Raw genomic sequence first — 17,172 nt, 5'->3', positions numbered from 1 at the left:
GGGACTAACTAAGATGCCTTGACACGAGCGCTTCCCTATGAATAACACAGTGCGTCCATTGCGCATCGGGTGCTACATGGGCCTAGGCTACAGATAAAAATAAAAATTAAAAAAACTCCTGTTTTTCACGTCAGTTCGCGCCCCACCTGGCATGTCTCCGCGGCCCACAGTTTGAGAAACGCTGTTTTACCCTCTCTGTCTCCACTCTTGAATATTTTGTTAATGCGGAGAAAATAAGTTAATAATAAGTAATGTGAAGTAACATGCTGCTTGAATGTTATGCAAAAGATCCAAACATGGACTTTTGCTCAATGATATATTATTTTCAAGGGTGTTCATGCATGATCAAAATGACGGATAAATATCCGGGCTACTTTTTTATTACTCAATGCCACTATCACTTATGCAAAATAATAGGGGAAGATGTTCTTACTGTTGAAGATCCCAGCGGAACACCATACAATTATACAAGAAATGCCATAAACAACTTGGTTTGGAGTCTTAAAGACAAAGAATCTTTAAGAATATCTTTAGGATTTTTAGACAAAGATGTTCCTCACTGTTCCAGCAACATGACAGAAAGAGCAGAAAAGTGCATCATCCCTAAAGAATTATGTTTCACATGGATCAGCCAGTTTTGTTGCTTTCTTTGCTCAGTATGGAGGGAAATATCTATTCTATACTCGTCAGAGGGATCAGCACACACATGACCCAGAACAGATGTTGACACATCTATTCAGAAAGGCCCCTCTGTTCACAGTGGAGGTGTGATGTCTGAGATTCACAGCCCATTCTGTATGGAATCTGCTGACTAAAGTAGGAGTCCGGGGCCACGAGAGGAAAAGATCTGCCAGAAGGTGTGAAGAGAAAGCAGTGGGAAGAGCCTCCTGTTAGCTCTGGCACATATAGGAGGACACCAGCAGTAAGCCTGGGACAAGGAACAGCCAAATGGTGTAGTGTTGATAGGGGTCGAAACACTCTTGGACACTTGGATACTACCTGATTTGTTTTCTTCCATCCAAGGCTACATCCACTTTAAAATGTTTTGTTTTGTACATGTGCATATGTTGTTATTAACTTTAACTTTACTGGATTCTATGGGTGCACATGAGTATGTTTAGGCTTCTGTCAGAATTGTAAACTAAAGAAGACTGAATGTGTAAAATCTTCTCTGCACTGACTAAAACTGAAATGAATGTTATCAGCTTAAACCATATGTTGTAACTACAACACACCAGTACTGATTCAAATATCTTAAATTCATGTTAATAAAAATGAATTTAAAAAGTGAAAAGCACATGGTCCACATTGCTGTATGTAGCTGAACTTAATAAATGTGCACCTCAATAATATTACTGCTTATAAATAAATAATCTGTAATCTAAATGTATGTCTGTATCTTGCCTGCACCAAATCTGAATTTACATCATATGTTTCAGTGAAGTACCTAGGTTTGCTGGCCATGTCGAAGATCTTGAAAACTCATCCCAAATCTGTGCAGTCCCATAAAGACCTCATTCTGCAATGTCTAGATGACAAAGATGAGTCAATTCGCCTCAGGGCCCTGGATCTGCTCTATGGAATGGTATGTTAAGTAGATCATAATCAATTATGTTACCTGTTACTTTTTTATCACCCAATACTATTTATATCAGGTCATGTATGTATACATATACTGTATTCTTTTTCTTATTTCAATCAGGTGTCTAAGAAAAACTTAATGGAGATTGTGAAGAAGCTCATGCTACATGTGGACAAGGCAGAAGGCACAACCTACAGAGATGAGCTACTCACAAAAATCATTGATATCTGTAGCCAGAGCAACTACCAATACATCACAAATTTTGAGTGGTTAGTGATGACAAACTTTATTTGTATAGCTCCTTTTCAAATCAAGGTTTACAAAGTGCTTGACAGGAATTTGCTGAAACTAAACAACATGGGGGGCGCTGTGGGGCAACTGACTACAGCGCCCATACCACATTTGGTGTGGTATGAGTGCCCATGGGGACCCGAGTTTGACCCGGGTCATTTCCCTGTCCCCCATCTCTCTGTCCCACTTACTTCCTGTCACTGTCGTCGCTGTCTTATCCGATTAACCCATTTAGGCCTAAAACGCCTGGAAAAAATGCCTGTAAAACCTAAGGGTGATTGCAGAAACCCCCCCTAAAACCTGAAGTTTTTCTGGAAATTCAGCAATTGTGTCAACGCCTACTTAATGATTGATTTCTCAGCCTCTGTAGCAGATAGGAACAAAATTTAAAAAGTATTTGAGAGCTTATACCTGTGGCTTTGCTAAGAAATTGGGTTTATTTAGTTACACCTTCACAAAAATAAAACATGTAATGTGTCAGTGCAGGAACAGCACTATTTTATCAGAAACCAGTGCATTTTCTACAGCTTGTCATTCTGGTTGACCTCTACTGCCTGGTTATATGTATTATTGGTATGTTCAGAAATTACTGATAGGCCTACACAAGCTGAAATAGTTTCAAAAAGTGTAACTGTGTTTATTATATTACAAAAACATAGGCAAATTGGGGCCACCACCACCTTGACACTTATCAGTAATAATGAATACTGTGTGATTATTCACAGTAGTGGTGATCCTAGTCTCTGCTCAACCCTCCATACACACACAAAAGGATGGCTTGTCATGTTTCTATTTCATATTTTGAATTCATAAACTTTATATATTTTGTTAGTATTTTATGATCTGCATAATTACTTATAGCTAAAAATATTCAGTAATTTGAATACATATTGATTTTTAAACTATTGCACTTGTCTTTAATGACATTACAGTGGTGATATGTAGGTCTAATTGAGTGCCTGTCACTTTAAGAAAAAACGTGAAAGTAATTAGCTTTCATTCTCAAGGTTTTAGGCTAGAGGAAAATAATCGCTCAGTCCCAGGATATGTTTTCATTATTATTTTCTCTGTCATTAGATAAAATAAATGTTCGAAAAACTAACAAGCCAAAGAAAATATTTTTGAGATCATAGAAGAGATAAGTGTCTTGCAATGTTAATTTCTATGATTTTGGTGAACACTAATGATAAGACATGACGCGCAACCTAACAGAATAGTTACCTAGAAGGAACTCTTTCAAGATGTAAAAGTTTGCCAATAGGTTTTGTAGCTTATTTCGGAATTGGCATTAAACCCAAAAGTAGGCCTAAACGAACTAAATTCCATAGCCTAGGTAGGTTACCGTGGCATTGTGTGTTGTCCCATTGACTTTTTCCTTGGTCATGTTTAACGGGCTATGTGCTTATATCTTAACTTACCCTACCATAACTTGAAGCTATTTCTGTTATTTTGATCCAATGAGTGAGACCTAGAAAGTGCTCAAAATAAAACTTTACGGTATTCTCTTGATAACGTTAGTGAAATGGATTTAATGTGAACGTGCACATAAAAAGACGCAGAGTGGCTACATAATACAGCGCACGTTTTCCAGTGATGTTCCGCCTTTTAAAAGCAGGTGTAGCCTAATCCGAATCGGGGTTAAATCCATCAATTAGACAAACAGAATCAGTAGGGTACAAGTTTTGTAGCCTACCAGGGCTATGTCAAAAGCAGGCAACATTAGGGAGGGGAGAGCGCGTTCAAAGTCATCAGCAATAATGTCATCAAAGCCGAGAATCTCCTCAAAATCATACCTTCCGAAATCTCCTCGCTATCAAAGTCCTCCATGCTTGCTCGAAGAAATTTCAAAACAATGTCACGAGGAACATGACGACACTCCCTCGTGTCTATTCTGATGCATTTCATTGGCCCAGAGGCCGATAATTGGTGCAAAAAAAAACCTTATACGCGGAAATTGATGTATACGCTTTCCCGGCCTCAATGGTAGAATTACGCAACATCGCTCCCGGCTTTAATGGTAGAAATGTGCCAATGTTTTCCCGGCCTAAATGGGTTAAAGGCATAAGAAAGCCCTAAAACTAACAAAAAAAGAACCAAAACAACCTACATTTTAAAAAAGAAAATTGTCACAAACAAAACAGTGAGCAAGAGAGAAGTTGAAAAAGTTGTAATGCAGTCTAGTTAAAAGCAGTAGTAAAAAGATGATTGTTAAACTTTTCTTTATTCACTGATATAATATTGTGTGCCTATACATCTGAAGTGAAGGTCTGCAAAGTTAATCTTCCAAATTTTGAGTATTTCTGTGAAAATTTTACTTTACATTGTCCCTACCCCAATTTCAGAAAAGTGGGCATTTTGGCAACTTCAGACTAGCTTATCTCAGTAACACCTTCAGACTCGAGCCTGATTTGTGGTGTGCAGACAGTCCACATACTACAGTGTCATTCATGTGTCAGACACCTTACATATGTCATACCTGTCAAATGGCGATGGCCTGAACAAAGATCTTTGAATACTATAACCAAGATAGAGCAACATAATTAATTTCTATGGGATCAAAAGGGGAACAGTTTTGGTCTACATAAGTGGGAGTGTCACCTCACGTTACAAAATAAACTTTTTCTCTTGACAAGCAATAAGAGCAGATCAACATAATTGTGTGTACAGTATTACTGTCAGAGGCGATTGCTCTAAGACTACAGGGGAAGCCCAGCCTCCTAAAATATCACGGAAAATCGCATCAAATAACACTATTACATTAGCTTCTAGCCTACTATTCCAACTAGAACATGCTGAAAAAATGTTCAACTTCATGGCTAGTTTGTTCAGCAATAAGGTTTTGCCGGTCATTTATCGTGATTTTGCGCCCGTAATACATTGCTGTAACAACACGATCTATCAAAAAACCATGCAAAAAACCCATAGACGCTCGGCTTCACTGGCTTTCAATGGCACTACAGAGTGGGCTGATCTCAGTGCAGAAAAGCTACACGTTTATTGGACAAGCGCCACAAAATCGTCATTTCCAGGGAAGCCCGGCGTCTCTGGGAGTGAATGGGACAGTGGGATGGCCCATTCACTCATCTGTCAAGGTATGAATGTTGAGACATGACTCAACATTCATACCAAACCTTTCATGAATGTGGAAGACAGAACGACGACAACTTGTCAAAATAAAAGTCCAACAATCGCAAAGCAGTATTGCCGTTTTTGTTCTGAACCTCTTACCTGATCACGTCACATCTGAGTCAATGGGCTACTCCAGTGCCAAAAAGACAGAACATGGTCAAGGAAATAATTTTTGTTTCATAAAACATTATTTGTTTTATGATGTAACCTTTGCAGATATTTTCATTTGCTACTGGGAATGTTCATTGTCCAACCGTTCCAGGTTAACAAATAAGGGTCAGCTGAATGTAGGCTAGTTTAGCCTACCTCCCAGTGTTAAACTCAGTGATTACGAATACTTCACAACTTGTATAGTAAAGTGACAATCGATGTAGACTTCATAAGATATTCATGAAATATTTAAAAAAGCTGGAGAGAAAAACGGCAATGCTGCTTTGCGATTGTTAGACTTTTACTTTGACAAGTTGTCGTTGTTCTAACTTCCACATTCATGAAAGGTTTGTTATGAATGTTGAGTCATGTCTCATGAAACAGTCATGAATGCTTTATGTGCAGTTTATGACAGCTGTTATGAATGTGTTATGAACTCACCTGTCAAGTAAAGTGTTACCAATAATAATTTGGCCCTTGCTAAAACGATGCACAAATTATTAGCCAATTATTTTGTTCATATTCACTCAGACTTGTGGCATTATAGGTTTCTGCATTAGGTCTACCGTTGGAACAAAATAAACCCAGAGAGTTCATTGACATGTAGGTCTATTTTATTCTTGTAGGCTATATGAGAAAAGGCCAAGAGTGTCTTAAGCACTGTTTTATTTTATTTCGGTATTGTCTTACCTCAACAAGGCTACAGCTCCATGAAAACAATCAGATATAACTCTATAAAATCTATAAAGTCTATAAAAATGTCTATAAAATGTTGTATTTGGCTGCTGTGTTTGACTGAAATGTAGACTATTCTTTTTTAATTTCAATACAGTATATGAAACAAACCTCAGTTTAGATAATCATATTCACACATTTTTTTGCTTAATTGACAACCATGACCATGATAATATAAAATGAATGTGCACCTTGAGCAAATGATAAAAAATCTTTCAGAATGCTTTCCATTCTTGAACTGCATCGAATTGCATCGAATCGCATCGCATCGAATTGAATCGTACTGAATCGTTTTTTATTAACATGTATCTTTTCTTGTATCGAATCGTGCCCATGTATCTAGATGCGAATCGTATCGTCTTTTACATGAGAGATTCACACCCCTAGTGCATTTGCATGACATAATACTTAATAATAATAATAATAATAATATGTTCTTACAATGTTTTGTTAAGTGTTATTCTGATGTTTTAGTATGCTTTAGATAAAAGTGTCTATTAAATACCATATCCATATCCATTTTTGTACTGCAATGAAAATAATTTTACTGCTTTGAAAACTTGGATTGAATTTCACTAGTATTGTTTTTCTCACTGCAAAGTATATCTTCATCCAGTATACTACTATGACTCACAACCAGATGTTATGTTGCAGGTACATCAGCATTTTGGTGGAGCTCACAAGACTTGAGGGTACTCGGCATGGGCACCTTATCGCCTCACAAATGCTTGATGTGGCAATTAGAGTTAAAGCCATCAGAGGCTTTGCTGTGGCACAGATGGCCACTCTTCTCGACAATGCCCACCTGCTGACGGGAAACACGCAGCGCAACGGAATCTGTGAGGTGTTGTACGCAGCAGCATGGATCTGTGGAGAATTTTCGGAGTATGTATAGCCTTAACACACATTAAATATAGGGGTGCAAACTATCACCTTTTGGTAAAATTCACCTCAAAATAGATCACTTGTGTGCACCCAAGCAGTGGTGTAGTCTAGTTTGCTGTAGTGGGTATGTGTATAGTGGGTGATTTCCCCACCACCGCCTCCACACACATCGCCGCGACACCCGGCAATCCCTTACCACCACCACTATCAGCAATGAATACTGTAGTCTACTGTGGGCCAGATGTACGTACATTTGGGAACGTAGCATTATCAGCGCCATGGCCAACCCACAGAAAGTGAACGCTGTGATTCTTCAGTTTACGTGGTATTTATCAAACCAGCATCTCATCGGGTAACCAACCTTTCTACGCCCTCTACCGCAATTTACGAGCGCCCACAACTGAACGGCATACTTCAATCACAAGTGCAGTTGAATGAAGTTCGCTGATGACAACATTAAAACGAATCAAACATTTAGCGATCATGAAATAATACAATTGTGATAAGATATCAACAAGCAGGGAGATAATGAAGAGCAGTGGTTCTACTCAAACTACTTGTGGTAAGCTATGGAAGATTGGTCAAATCTAGCAAGTAGGCAAGTTTAAGTGGATAACTTCAAAGTGAAAGTAAGACATTCGAAAGCCCAGCGAAAGTTAAGGTTGCTTTTGATATAGTACAAACTGGTGCTCTGAATATCGATTTTGTTGTCTTTGAAAGTTTCTCTTATTGACACATTTAACGGCAATTTTGATCAACACCAGCTTTTACAAGGCGAAAATATTTCACCGCAAAATAGATGTGCGCTTTCATGGGCAGTTTTTGTACATACAGGGGAATACCTACGTAATTAGGCACATTTTATGCTTCCCCTCCCATCTTTTTACACGAAACTCCCACTTTCCCCTGACCCTCCTATGAATGCGTATGCATGACACGGAAAAGCGCAATTTGCCATTCTCAGCTCCCGAGACCGGCAGTCTGCGCTTTTACCTCAGTGCGGCCTGTTTGTACATACCTGGCCATGTTTTTACATGCACGTTGCGAAACAAATACACCTGAAGTGGGCGCAAAAGCGTTAGTACATCTGAGACTTTATGAAAGGACTTTGACTGTATGCATTCACATGCACCTGCAATTCATGAAGAAAATCCTAACAGTAGACACATGAATGGGAAGGTGGAGCGGGCTGTCTTATTGGACGATAGTTTTTTTTTTTTTCATATCCAGCGCTCAAATGATTATCTTGTTCGCGAAATATATCTAAATTCTAGCACATAAGTGTGTTGATACGTATTGTAATACATATATGATACATAAGTGGCTATACAGTAGTCTGGGTGCTGTTTGAGCGGGTATAGGGCATGTAGACCTGCCTATCACGTAGACTACACCACTGTATCCAAGTCTGTGGCAGAGATGGAGGTGAGGTAATCTAATCTGACCTACTGGCACACTTACTTTGGGCTGGTATAGATAGATAGATTGATTGATTGATTGTATATGATGCTAGTGTTGAAACATTTCCCAATCGTGAGTCCCAGACTTTATTCACAAGGTAAATGAGTCTGGTTTTTCCCAGGCTACCACTTTATTATCTAAGTGATGTATTTGCAAAAAAATTGACAGTAGATCTGCATATTCAATGGGGAAGTGAGGATGGTTTACTGGGGTGGGCCAAACCAGGTGTGGGCCAAAAATTCTTTGGACAATTTTTTGAGGGAGAGGGGTCTTTGTCACCTTTTTCACCCCTGATGAGTTTGCACCCCTGTAAATAAATCTTAAATGTCAATAGCTTCCCTTTTTGAAATAAGGGCATTTGCTGAAACTCTGACTTTTTCAGACATCTAGAAGACCCTAAACAAACTCTGGAAGCAATGCTCCGGCCAAAAGTGGCAACCCTGCCAGGGCACATCCAAGCTGTGTATGTACAGAATGCAGCAAAGCTGTTTGCCACTGTGCTTAGAAGCCAAGAAAGTACACCAGACACCACGGCAGCCCAGGAGACAAGCCAACTCATGATTGACAGGCTTCCACTGTTTGTGCAAAGTGCAAACCTAGAGGTGCAGGAGAGGGTAAGTCAGTCAGAATTGATGATTCCTGCAAAACATGGATTAATCCCTTGATTGATCTGAACATATACATGTCATGTATCTATAGCATCTTTTGTGTTTTCTATTTGTTACCTTAATCCTCATCAATATCATTTTTTGGCAGGCTTCGTGTATCTTACAGTTGGTGAAGTACATACAGAAGTTGCAGCAGAAGGAGGTTGAAGTTGCTGAAGAGGTCACTGCTTTATTTGCAGGGGAGCTCAACCCAGTTGCCCCAAAAGCTCAGAAGAAAGTGCCTATTCCTGATGGGTGAGAAGGAGAAGAACAACCTCACATTGTTTAGAACAAACAACAAACATACTACACTCTAGCTACAGACTATCTGGTTATCTCCATGTCTTGTTGTTCTTCACAGCCTGGACCTCGATGCCTGGATAAATGAACCTCCTTCAGAGAGCGAATCTGAAGATGAGAAGCCCAAAGCTGTTTTTGCAAAGGAAGAGCCAAAGCACACACGATCACGCCACAGCGAAGTGGATGAGAAAGAGCTGGCTCGGGTCTGTGGTTATCAGTCAGACATTTTGTTTTAATTTTTAGTTGATATGAGATATATTTTATGAAGTAGTATTTTTGTCTAATCCCAAAAATTATATTTTGTCCAAACAGCGGAGGGAAGCCAGAAAACAAGAGCAGGCCAATAATCCTTTCTATATTAAGGCCTCACCTTCATCACAGAAGGTATGAAGAAGACATGATACAAATGAATAAACATGCGTATGGGTTTTGTCATTTGTTTGCTGTGATTTTAAGAAGATATGTTTATCCAGCTAGTTACATCTTTGGAAAATATAGCTCCCCACCACCACACACACAAATATACGCAGAAACTACAGGTGCCTTTTGTTTATTTTCCAGTTTTGTTTTCTGTTCCCAGGTATATCAGGACACACCAGGTGTGGAACACATTCCAGTGGTACAGATTGACCTCAGTGTGCCTCTTAAAGTTCCAGGTGAGTGATATCAGTGTTTCCCATTAATTGACTAGAAAGTGATGGCCCGCCATAATCTAATTGGCTCCGCCAGTTTCATCATGAAACGAAAATATTTAAGCCAATCACAGAACACAGACGTTTAATTACTTTGTTTTCAACTTGTCGCCGCCAGTTCAGGTCTATTTTGGTGTACAAAACAATGGAAACAAAGTCGTAATTGAACGTTACATTACATTACATTACATTACATGTAGCAGACACTTTTTGGCCGAAGTAACTTACATATGTCAGCTATATTACAAGGGATTACATTGTCCCCGGTTAAGTGCCTTGCTAAAGGGAACAACAGTGGAAGCCGGGAATTGAACCAACAACTTTCAGGCTACTGCACGCTAACCCAGCTCCTTAACCACTACAGTGTACAGTTCGTGTGTGTGTGCCTGCCACTCCAAAGCTCCTTGTAGAATGCTATTTATACAGACAGCAAGGATACTGGTATAACATGAAAAGATAATTTCACTGAAGAGTTCTCTTATTTTGAAAGTATCTCTGATAAATGAAATTGTATTTCAATATATGGCAATACTGCCAATACATTTACCAATATCTTAATTAAAATATTTTAACGTCATATGATTGATAGGAATCTATCCTAAACACGAAACACTGACTTAAATGAAGCATCAAAAAGGGTCTTTATTTAATTGCATGTGGGGATGTACTGTGGTTCCCATGTTGGAGGAAAGTGTTTGACGTGGCCAGTCAAATCTTTGGTGAAGAGTAGGGCTGTAACGATTTACGATTCGAAACCGAAATCGCGACATTCATATCCACGATACTGTGTCGCGGTGTGAAAAGGCAGAATCGCGACACACCCTTTCTAGTGTTTCGCAGTGCTTTGCAGCTTATGCGGCCGCAAAAGCAACCCACAAATCCCGCTTTTCTTATCGGTAGCCTACGTTGTCCAAAAACAAACAAAATAAATAAATAATAATTTCATACCTCTCCTTGCTTTCATTGTAGACTATGTGTGCAACTTTACCAAACAGTATAGAAGTAAACCCCCTCTCCTTGCCCCGCGCTCCCTCCCTCTCACTCTCCCTCCCTCTCCTGCTCAATGAACACGCGCGACTTAAATAAAACATTCACAATCGTGAAAGCAAGGACGCATAGACGACTAGCTAAATTACTATTAAATTCGCTTAGCATCATTAGCATGCTGCACATATTTGTTTAAAACTCTTGCATTGAAGTTGACTGATCATCTCAATACCAACGTTTCCCAAAAGGGCCTGTCCCAAGGAGAACAAGTATTACCTTGAAACTTAAACACACATGGGGAAACTGAACAGTCCAATCAGTAGACTATGATAGGCTAAGCTATATGTTACTTTGTTTACAATATTTCCAGGCTTCAACCAGACAGCTGAATTAAAGAGGTAGAGTTGTAATAACTAGTAAAATATAGTGAAAATAAAATATAGTAAAATAAAATATAGTAAAAAATAGTAGGCCTAGGCTATAGGCTAATCTGCATAAAGTGTGCTGTCATAAATATCAGTCATTCAGAAAAATATTTTTATATCAGGATATAAAATAATAGATATATTATATTGTAATCCTCTGGTGTTCTAAGGGAGGCTATTAAAATTTTATTTTTATAAAATGTCTAGCCCCCAAAAAAAAAAGAAAAATCGAGATTCGTATCGAACCGTGGGTCAAAAATCGTGATACAAACCGAATCGTGAGGTTGGTGTATCATTACAGCCCTAGTGAAGAGGTATCTCTTAATCCCAAATTGTGTTAATATCTGTTTTTTAGAAGGCAAACAATGTATAGCCTGCTCATGGAAAAAGAAACATCCTGTGTCGTGGCACAATTGTTGAAGGGAATGACTTTACTTTGCTTTATAAGTTTTTATAATAACTTTCCATTCTGCTTGATAAGCACAGGAGTTACTTGAGCCAGTTAGAGAGCAGCGGGAAAGGTGACAATAGACTGGGAAAGACAGTTTGGAGATAACCATGGCCTGTACAATAAGTTGTGTGGAGTCTTGAGTCAAATTAGGTTTGATCTTCATAATGTAAAGGACAAACCGACACGAAAATGGTCGTCATGTGGACACGACCTGAAGTCTAGTAGAATTAGTACGGATGACTGAGCAGAGGACTTAGCTACTCTTACAGTGGGTTTCCACACAGCTAAAAATGTTGAGTGTTTAAACTAACAAACATACAGCATTTTACGTTTGATCATGTTCTATCTTAATACTTTATTCTATTCGATTGGTTGCTGGTCGTTGGTCGCTGAACCGCGTCATAGCTCATTACCATAAAGTTGACTGACTTTCAACTTTTATGCTTGACGCTCAAGACGCCAAAAAACGCGACGCCGAAGAATTTGCCGCTTCTGGCAGCTGAAAGAAGCCAGCTTCCATTGAAAATGAATGACTTCCTGAATCTTTGGAAGCTCAAGTCGGCGGCGGTGTGTACGTACAGTTAGGCCATGTCCACACGAAGGAAACTGTAAAGTTTTTTTTATGATTTTTCAGTGACACAGAAAGTCTGCTCGCGACACACGATCAGGGTTCCCACTCTAAGTCAAATATACAATTCCACGACTTTTCCTTGACTTTCCCTGACAAAAAAACTTGAATTTCCATGACTTACTATTTAATGAATGATACAATATACTGACCAGAGCAGCCACTTAGTGTTCAAGAATCTTTTTTAGAGCGGGAGGTAAAAAAATGGGATTGAATAAACAAAGTTCAGCTACTCAAGCAAGCAGTTAAGCTAATAACCAGATATACACCAGTTTTGCATGGAAATATTTGTATCATTGTTTTATGGCAAGTACATTTTAAACTGCTACAAAATTCCCTGATATTCCATGACTTTGCCCCCAAAATGATCAAATTCCCTGACTTTCCAAAATTCCATGATATTCCAGAAATTCTATGACCCGTGGGAATCTTACACGATTATGAGGATGCACCAAAGAACTGTGAACCGTTTATGTGTTTGCATTGGAAATATAATTCAACTTTCTGGTCATTCTGTGGAAGATCCCAAAGATGATTCATGAAAATGTGTATATTGTCATAGCAACAAAATTTGGCACAAATGGTCCTCAGACCAACTGTCACAAAAGTTACTTATTGCGGTTTTGATTTGCAAAAGCGCTCACCCAATACAGCCAATCAACGCTGTTTTTTAGAAGCCCCCAAACAGGAAGTGGAGGAATATCTCAGCTAATCTTTGGTTGTGAGTATTTGCCCCCTTGTCATTATACAGTAACAGGATGTTTCCCTCATGTTACATGCAATGGCATCAAGCTAAACTGCTTGACCCCCACATATCTGCTTGCAGCTATTTTTTCTGGCCATTGCTGAGAATTGAGTTAAGTTCTACTTTATTGTCGTGTAGGAAACTCCTGTAGGAAATTTGTCTCCTGCATTTGTACACACACACACACATATATATATATATATATATATATATATATACATACAAACATACACACTTATAGCAGTGAGCGTTAGCTTGTGTTAGCTTATGGCTAATGTATATGAGAAATCCCATAGATATGCTAACGGTTAGCATAATCGGTAAACATAGATATTTAGAGCTAACTTCAGTCCATTTACAAAAGAGTTACTTGAGAATAGTTCTTTGTTTACAACTGACTATTAAAATACTCAAAGGCTAATGTTTTCTCTCCATATAATACCGTGTAAAAAACGTGACTGTCTCATCAATGCTACTTGAACAGATACTTGACAAAAGTAGCCGCATAAAATCCCAAGTAGGCTACTCTCGCTGCACAAAATAAACATTAGGCGTGCTTGGGACAATGTTGTGACCCACTAGTGATCACGTGACACTTGCTCTGCTGCAGCCAGGGGCTTCTCCCGCATACACCTCCTGGGAATGTATGAGTCTTCAATGCGTGATTTCGAGTGTTTTTTCCGCATAAGTAATTTAAATACTCGATAATGTCAAATTGCACATCGTTAAAACAACAATCACGATATTATCGCAGACGATATATATCGCCCACCCCTACGGAGCAGTGGGCAGCCCTTGATCCAGCGCCCGGGGAGCAGTTGGGGGTAAAGTGCCTTGCTGAGAGGATTGCTGTCCCCAGGGGGGTTAATTCAGATTACTCACACTCTCATTTTCTCTCTTATTGTCAGGGATGCCCTTATCAGACCAATACCTGAAAATGGAAGAGGATCGTCGACAGAAGGAAAAAGATGAAAAGAAGAAAAAAGAGAAAAAAAGAAAGAGGGAGAAGCGTGCACGGGGGAGGCATGTGGATTCAGGCCCTGAGAGTGAGGAGGACATCACCCCTGCCCATCATGTGGACATTGTCACTGAGGAAATGCCAGAGGTAAGCAGTAAACACATTGGGCTCCAGCTGGCTAATGGCTAATTATATATTTATTTTACATGTGCTCTAAATCGGTTACCATCGAAACATACGTTTCCATGCACACCATACTCTGGTTTTATTCGGAATAATGACAATATTCTGATTACGCATGAGTTATGTAAACACCTTATTCCGGCTGCCATAACCTGAATAAGGTTATATTAATACTAAAAACAGAAATAACGCCCCTAGCACATGCCTCTTTTAACCGGAATATTGTGGCATGGAAACATTCCGACATTAGTCGGAAAATACCCCTTTCGGAATATTAAATTCCATCTGCGCATGTTCATGCAAGGAATTTTGGTAGCTTGCTTTAATAAATGTTAAATGTTAAAATGTTTAAATGTTGCTTCAAACATAGCAAAAAGTGTGGCAAAAAATGTGCCCTTCTACAGTGAAGAGGTCAATTTATGTATTACAACCTGAAAGTTTAAATGTCAAGATGGATTTTATCGATGGGTGAAAGCATCGTAATGCTCAAAGGTTTTGCACGCACTGCTGACGGATGAAGAATCGGTGAAAAACCCTCAAAACAGCCTATTATACAGCTAAAATGCACAACAATAGTGGCTCTAATCATGCCAAATACACCTAATTTGCAGTCCCCATTAAATTCAGGGACAGAGACAGTGGAGACGTTATGACGCAGATACTACTTCTACTGCACATCGCTGCTTTCTTCATCATATGATGATTAACATGTAAACGGGAATATTTAGTTTCTGCTACACATGGAAATATCTGATTCTGAATATTGCCATAACCAGAATATGGTCCTTATTCGGAATATGGTGTGCATGGAAACGGAGTCATTGATTGAACTTGGAATTATTCTATATCATACCAGTAAATTCTGCACTTAAATACCAGTGTTTGAACTGAAGCTCAATAAAGGATGGCCTGGCAGCAAAACATGACTGTAATCCTAATCTTACAAGTTTGTCTGAATCATTAATTGCTGTGTGAATTGTTGTACCACCTGTTTTCTCCTTCTCTGTTGTATTACTGTTTCCTAGAATGCCTTACCCAGTGATGAGGATGAGAAAGATCCCAATGATCCTCACAAAGCTTTGGATATAGACCTGGACAAGTAGGTTTTCAGTATGCTTTCTCCAGTCCTTTTTGAATTTGGAATCCATTATTGGTCATAATGGAAAAGGAGAATATGAAAGCAGGATGTAGGAACCAAGACTCGTAGATAGAATTACAGATGCTTCAAATAAAGGAAAATAAGTTATAATATAATATAAGCTATTTGTCCAAAATGAAGGCGGGCAATAAAAGCTTAAAAAAGAGAAATTAGCTTTGAATGCAAGTCAGTCACCATCAGTGTTTCTCTCTTTCTGCAGTTCTTTTTTATCTTTGAGTTGATGGAATGCACTAGTCAGAGTACCTTATATCTACAGAATTATCCCCTCTAATCGCATAGTTCAGCACTGTAATGTCTATCCTATGTCGCTGTGTGATTCTTTTCTCTCATGCAAACACACACTTCCCTGCACATCATGTTTTGGCAGTCTGGTGTCTGGAGTAGGCACCCGGTAAGTAGGTGATATCCCTATGAGTGTGGGCTAACTGCTAGCTGTTGTGCTATTTCAATGAACACCTAGACCTCCCTATTTTTGCCTTCAATAGAATAGCCACCAAGCTCCCATCATATTAGCCAGAACTATTAAATGAAAGTGAGGATCCACAAAAGCTGTTTGGAATAAAATCCAGCTAGGTTTACTGCTGAAAGTTAGTACATGGATGTGGTTTGAGAGGTACTATATCTGTAGTGCTTCAGTCATACTGAAGCATATTTTATAGATATTAGTGCTGGATATTTAACGGGTCATATTGATTTATCGATGAGTTGTTTTCACCAGCAGAATTGTGTATTATCTTGGTCTCAGGCCTTTAACAGATAGTGAGAAGCTACCTACCAGAACACACCGCTCTGCTGATGTCTTGAAAAGCCCTGGAGGGGATGGAGATGGAGTGAGCATCACAGGAGAACCTAAGAAGAAAACAAGGAAGGAAAAAAAAGAAAAGAAGAAAGCTAAAGACAAGGAGAGAATGGTAAGTTGTGTGTCATAGAAGTTTGAACCCTACATTTTTAAGCTATTATTATAGGCTATTTTTAGTCCTAACTGGCTTATTTTGTATCAACACTAGGCAGCAAAAATTAGAGAAACATATTACCAGTATGCCCATTTGGTTAATAGCACCTTATTGTTTAGAACTAAGTGAACATGCCACATGTTCCATACATACAGTACATGGCACAGGTATAGAAGCTATGAACTTGCACTTTAATTATGGGTCTTTTTGGAAAATATTTTGGTTAAAACAACTGCTGACATAGAATAATTAAATTGGTTCTATCAAGCAATCAATTTTTTTTTCTTAATCTCTGTCTTGTATGTGATAATGTTATTATCTGCCTAGAATTCCATATGGTAACTGAATAATGTCTTTGTATTATTTTCTGTAGAGGTCTGCAGAAGATAAGAAGACTAAAAAGAAACACAAGCATGATCCTGAGGAAGAAGAGGCTAACATTCATGAAGTTGTCACATTGGTGAAAGCTGATGAGACACAGTCTACTGAGCCTTTGCCTCCTTCAGTCTCTGCTGGGGTAAACATTTCAACAGTAGATTAAACTGATGGTGGTCATTGGTGATTGGTCATTACAGTTGTTGTCCTGTGTGCACAAATTGTCTAAGTAGAAGTGACTGTTGTACAATTGTACAACCGTCTGAAATCTTAAGCCAAATTCGAAGCCACTTAAGCCACTTCAAAGATTTGCAAGGAGACGACCACAACTATCTTCAGAAAAACATTCATATTAGGTGGAAAGAAGAAGATCGCCAAACGAGTCAACTTTAGAGCTCAAAGTGTGGAAATTATATAAGCTAATGAACAATGTGAA

General features: G+C 38.8%; 1 protein-coding gene across 3 annotated transcripts in view; it reads left to right on the top strand.

Annotated features, from left to right (window-relative positions):
• The window catches only part of ap3d1 (adaptor related protein complex 3 subunit delta 1), a 74,392-nt gene that overhangs the window by 47,433 nt on the left and 9,787 nt on the right, over nt 1–17,172 (top strand). For all 3 annotated transcript variants that reach the window (XM_076277770.1, XM_076277769.1, XM_076277768.1), the window contains exons 12-23: nt 1,440–1,585; nt 1,703–1,851; nt 6,542–6,772; nt 8,616–8,847; nt 8,990–9,135; nt 9,242–9,383; nt 9,493–9,564; nt 9,761–9,836; nt 14,017–14,213; nt 15,275–15,348; nt 16,154–16,319; nt 16,735–16,878. In XM_076277770.1, coding sequence (XP_076133885.1) covers nt 1,440–1,585; nt 1,703–1,851; nt 6,542–6,772; nt 8,616–8,847; nt 8,990–9,135; nt 9,242–9,383; nt 9,493–9,564; nt 9,761–9,836; nt 14,017–14,213; nt 15,275–15,348; nt 16,154–16,319; nt 16,735–16,878 — 1,775 coding nt within the window. The remainder of the gene's footprint in view (nt 1–1,439; nt 1,586–1,702; nt 1,852–6,541; nt 6,773–8,615; nt 8,848–8,989; nt 9,136–9,241; nt 9,384–9,492; nt 9,565–9,760; nt 9,837–14,016; nt 14,214–15,274; nt 15,349–16,153; nt 16,320–16,734; nt 16,879–17,172) is intronic.

Source organism: Alosa pseudoharengus, unplaced genomic scaffold (assembly GCF_046254945.1).
Source record: "Alosa pseudoharengus isolate Yale_2024_CS ecotype anadromous, Long Island Sound unplaced genomic scaffold, YU_APseudo_1.1 YU_APseudo_1.1_scf_11, whole genome shotgun sequence".
Classification (NCBI taxonomy): Eukaryota; Metazoa; Chordata; class Actinopteri; order Clupeiformes; family Clupeidae; genus Alosa; species Alosa pseudoharengus.
Note: the sequence above shows the minus strand (reverse complement) of the source record. Positions and strands in the feature narration are given on the sequence as shown.